At 32.5% G+C, this 5,155-nt stretch overlaps 2 protein-coding genes across 2 annotated transcripts in view; one reads left to right on the forward strand and one right to left on the reverse strand.

Annotated features, from left to right (window-relative positions):
- Positions 1-1,498, forward strand: part of LOC116853414 — a 5,199-nt gene extending 3,701 nt beyond the window's left edge. Inside the window, exons 4-6 of the mRNA XM_032834487.1 lie at positions 574-660; positions 837-1,072; positions 1,347-1,498. Coding sequence (XP_032690378.1) covers positions 574-660; positions 837-1,072; positions 1,347-1,379 — 356 coding nt within the window. The 3' untranslated portion in view covers positions 1,380-1,498. The remainder of the gene's footprint in view (positions 1-573; positions 661-836; positions 1,073-1,346) is intronic.
- Positions 1-4,542, reverse strand: part of LOC116853415 — a 12,986-nt gene extending 8,444 nt beyond the window's left edge. Inside the window, exon 1 of the mRNA XM_032834488.1 lies at positions 4,410-4,542. Within this exon, the coding sequence (XP_032690379.1) occupies positions 4,410-4,433 (24 nt within the window). The 5' untranslated portion in view covers positions 4,434-4,542. The remainder of the gene's footprint in view (positions 1-4,409) is intronic.
- Positions 4,543-5,155: the final 613 nt, after the last annotated feature.

Here is a 5,155-nt window from a genome sequence, read left to right on the forward strand (position 1 = left end):
ATGAACGTTCGAGCGAGCGAAACAGTCGTCGGGACACCGCGTATTGCTCACGTATAGACGAGACAGTGTGAGTCAAGCGTTTTCTTAGTGTGTGTCACACGTATTTTAGGACGGCATTTCTGTCCAGACGTCTTATAATGCTATTTCTCTCGTTCTTACGTTTGCGATAGAGGATGGAAGATCGCCGCGACTCCCACCACTATTCCCTCTCCAAGCGTCCGACGATCGTATACCGCTAGCTCTCTCCGCCACTCCGTGCTGCTCATGGCTCACCTACACGCAGCAGTGTATGAGTGACGCGTTATCGTGTGCGAGTCACACGGATATTCGGACGGCATTAACGCCGGTGCGTGTACATCTCAATGTACCAGGAATATTCTCACAATATTCGTGGGAAATCGTATATTGCCAGCGATATAATTTTACATAAATAATGTTTTGATAGATGAACGTGTAAAAATGGATATATTTTTTCTATCATCAAAGCAGATATATTCAAGTGGTCCGTTAGGTACCTCCCTGTAAATAGAATAGTCGATATAATGTTTTTTACAGAAGTCTCTACAATTACAGATTCGCAAAATGCTGAGCAATTAATTAATCAGCCTATTCCTCGTGAAAATACTTCTAATTTCCTACACACTATTTCCAGCACAAGAGGTATATACATAAAAGAATAATTTTTATGTGTACACATTTATGAATTAAACAAAGACACATTTTTCAATACTCAAAATATCATTGCATGTTCCTTATACAACAGTATTAATATAAATTAAGATGTGATCTGAATATTATCGCATATGAACAATTATTAATATAAACACTTTTTTCAGAATTTGATGAATTTAGGCAGCAAGTATATAAGAACTTTTCAGTAATGAAACAAAAGTTGGATATTATTATACAAAACCAAGTTGATTCATTTGAACAACAACGAAATATGTATCGACAGTCTAATGAACCTGCAGAAGAAACTGAAAACATTATGTCGCAATTTCCAATTGAGACTGATGAAAGTTTAAATCAATTGGAAGTAGCTCTCATGGATAACAAGTATTGTAAAACAATGGTATATATTTATCTGTAGTTGATACATACATTTAGTTGATTATGTACCATAATATCCCAGACAATACGATGTCCCAAATTAGGACATAAGACGTCTTTAAGACGCCTTGGAATCATCTTTAAAAGATATGTCATAAAGATGGCTAAAAGGCGTCTTAAAGATGTTTCAAAACTCGTGTTGTCTGGGGTGTTATTATATTATTCATATAATATATTATTTTTTCTATTTTTAAATTTGCACTTCTCATACAATATATTTGTCCTTTATTTCTTAGGAAGCTGCACTCTCTACGGTAGCAAAAATATGAAAACTCTAATTTTAAATCTAATGAAAAGAATATTTACCATCAATGTAGCAAACAACTATAACTGGCACGGAAAGAAAAACAACAAATGTTTTTCGGATTTAAAACTTTGTTCTGTTATTTTTAGTGAGTATATATATTTGTATAAAATATGATATTATTAGTGAGATTTATATTTAGGGACGCATGCACACGTTATTTATGGTACTTAAATTTATACATGTATACTCAATATACAAAATGATTCGAAACAATGTAATATTTTTAAAGAAAATATAATTCTAAACTAAACTTAGAGACTATTTTTTAGAAAATTGTCTGAAATATCGTTTTTTCAAGACATTAGGTTGTTTCGAATTTCCTTGTATACAAAGTGTTTTAAAATTTTTTCCAAGCCGAATTGTGCAGATATAACAGGTAAGGTTGAAAATGGAGTTGTCCAAAATTCGCAATAATTATTGAATTAGTAATTAAAATATCTAGACGAATCTGCGCACGAAAAATGGCCGGACTCGACAGAAATATACGATAATATAAAGACAAGTAACTTATTTACTTTTGTGCATCGTTGCTACAAACAAAAGTAAATAAATTGTTTTTGCTTTCGTATACATTTCGTATACATTTCGAGTTTGACTTATCATTTCTCGTGCGCTGATCGTTTAGATATTTTAGTTAATAATTCAATAATTGTGAATTTTGGAAAACTCTTTATTATACTTTATTATATTTTATTTATACTTTTTTCAATTTCGCCTATTCTATCTGCATAATTCGGCTTGGGTAAACTTTTTCAAATACTCTGTGTGTGTGCGTGCGTGCGTGCGTGCGTGCGTGCGTGCGTGCGTGCGTGTGTGTGTGTGTGTGTGTATATATATATATATATATAATTAAATATACAACTATATATTTAATTATTTATTTCAGATGTTGTTCATATGAAGCACGCACAAGTAACTGAATGGGAAATTTCAGAACCAGTCAAAACATGGTTACGACATGCATTTGAAAAATGGAAGAAAATAAATACAACGCAACAATCAGCTGCAAATTCTGACGATGACGCAACATAATATTTCATTTATTTTCCGTATATATTTTATTATATTATTAAAAGCATAGGCTTGACTTACTTTATTTCACTTTTTAGGAAAAATTTTACTTCTCATTTTTTCTCATTTCCCAGACAGCATGGAGCTCCGAAAACGACGCATAGGAGAATTATAAGAGACCATGTTATCTTTATGTCAAATCATTTTGATTTGATATAAAGATGACAAGATGACCTCTTAAAGTCCTCCTATGCGTTGTTTTGAGAGTTCGTGCTTATGGGTTTCTGCTTAGAGTTGACTATGGATATTTTTTTCTGGTGTAAATTTGTAAAAAATGAAAAATTTTGTTGACGCATTTAGAGAAATTTAATGAAATTTTTCACTTTTTATGCGAGTTCATATTAAAGGTAAGGATAAGTGAATTTTGGAAAATACTTTTTTGTTTACCAGTTTTTTGTCTAGCTTAAAGATCTCTATTTTTATTTCTAATGATTAGTTTAATTTTTATTTTAAACAAAGTATCAATATTTCTGTGATATTCTGTTTTTAAAAACTAAAATTGAATTTTATTAGTTAGCTAGTTAGTTTTTAAAGAGCTATTTTTGTACTTAATAAAGTATTTAGTTTAATTTTTGTTTAAATCAAAATATCAATACTTCTGTGATTTCAAAAAATAGAGTTGAATTTATATTTTATTCTACACAAGTATACACTCTATATGTGTAAGAGTATATTTAAAAATAAATATTCTATAAATAAAAAAGACCTACTTCTTACTATTATCTCACTTTTGTTCTCATTGCCGTGGCTCCAACCCGAAAGCCAGAAGAAGCAGTTATCCACATTGCGGGAGCTTAAAGGACCAGTTTACATCAATCAATTTAGAATATAAATTTCATTTTTATAAAAATACTCAAGAAAAACAGTGAGTTGAAATATCAATTTGACGTCATTTTGACCAAATATTGATGTAATTGATGGTTTTTGATTGATTTTTTAGTCTAAATGATGTTAAAGTGACATTATTTTGACTTTTTTGTTCTCCTTGAATAAATTCCTAATATAAAAAATTCCTCATGTATGTGAGGAGATATCCTAAGGATATTGCTAGGATCAAATATGGTTATTTGCAGACATCCTAATGACATCAATATGTGACTTCCACAGGATGTCCAAAAGGCGGACATAGAGAGATCCTTAGTATAACCTATGGATATATTTTGGTTTTTTCAACGATGATCCTAGGATATCCAAAATCCCTTCCAATACATCCATTGGACGTCCCTGGGATCAATTTTTGCTATGTGGGTGGTGCATTATATAATGCATCTTCAATAATGAAATCATTATCCTGAAGGTTATTGCTTTCATCAATGTGAATAGCAGGTGAAACATGAAAGAGATTACAGCGTGCTTTATTTAATTCATTTAATATATCGTCTACCTCTATCAACTGATCTTGAATTTCAGCTTCACAGAAACGTTTAACATTGGCTTTAGAAGCTTGAGCATATGATATTCTTTTCATAACCATCTATAGTCCACAATAAAAAATGTGTATTAACATTATAACATTATTAACATTAGAATTCATATAATTAAAATTGAGACCGCTACCATACATATTTGTAGTATTAATGAAAGAAAATAAAACAGGTACATGTTTTTTTAAATTTGGGAGAAGCCAATTGTACATATTTATCTTTTAATAACACCCATCTAAAAAAAAATTTACTGTATCTAATAATTTGCCATGCTCGCTTCATATTGATATACAGAAATTTGATTAAAAATTTGAGATCTTATATATGACGAAATATTTTATGAAAAATATAGGTTAGAATTGAATGGAAAAGTGCGTGCGTGCGTGCGTGCGTGCGTGCGTGCGTGCGTGCGTGCGTGCGTGCGTGCGTGCGTGCGTGTGTGTGTGTGTGTGTGTGTGTGTGTGTGTGTGTGTGTGTGTGTGTGTAGATTCACTTACCTCTTTCTGAAACTTTTTTGACATTTTTATATAAAAATGTATAATATTGTCTTTAATTTTCCTATTTAAATCTTCGCACTTCGCACTTTACCACCTTATATAAAATTTCTTGTCCACGTGGTAGCAAATGTAAGATAGTGCCGGATCGCAGGGATGATGAAACCTTTCTAGTTTGTTCGGTGTTTGCAGCACCCTCACTTGACACGGCCGAGAATTAAGTGAAATGTGACAGAGAAAGAGATTATGCGAGTGATTGCGATAGATGATGTTATTTGTGCTCACGTACATACATATATACTTATATATGTATATATTAAAACATAACATAAATTTAATAATTTTTATATGTATGTAACCGCGATTCGTTGCGGGTTTGAATCGCTGGTCGGATCGGGTTCGTGATAGGCGGAATAATTGAGAAACAGTGTTTTAAGAAAATAATAATGAATAATATATTTAAAATACTAACTGATGATAATGACAATATATATATCGAACAATACGTGTCGACGCCTTTGGCTTTGGTTGTTTGTATCGCCTGACCGAGGTTTGTTTAGACGCGGATTTGGTGATGTGACGCGCGGTGCGCGGACGACGTCAGTGTCGCGTCTTCGCGAGTCTATGCTGTTGACGTTTCTTTCGGCGTCGTGTCTCTTAAGTGCGGTGGACACTTTTTCCAGCGATGTTTAGCGGCGTTTCGGAATCCTATAATGTTCGCGGGCGTTGAGATTGCAGCGTCACTGCAT

The sequence above is a fragment of the Odontomachus brunneus genome, unplaced genomic scaffold (assembly GCF_010583005.1).
Source record: "Odontomachus brunneus isolate Ranch 3 - 2012 unplaced genomic scaffold, Obru_v1 Obru_scaffold_318, whole genome shotgun sequence".
Taxonomy (NCBI): Eukaryota; Metazoa; Arthropoda; class Insecta; order Hymenoptera; family Formicidae; genus Odontomachus; species Odontomachus brunneus.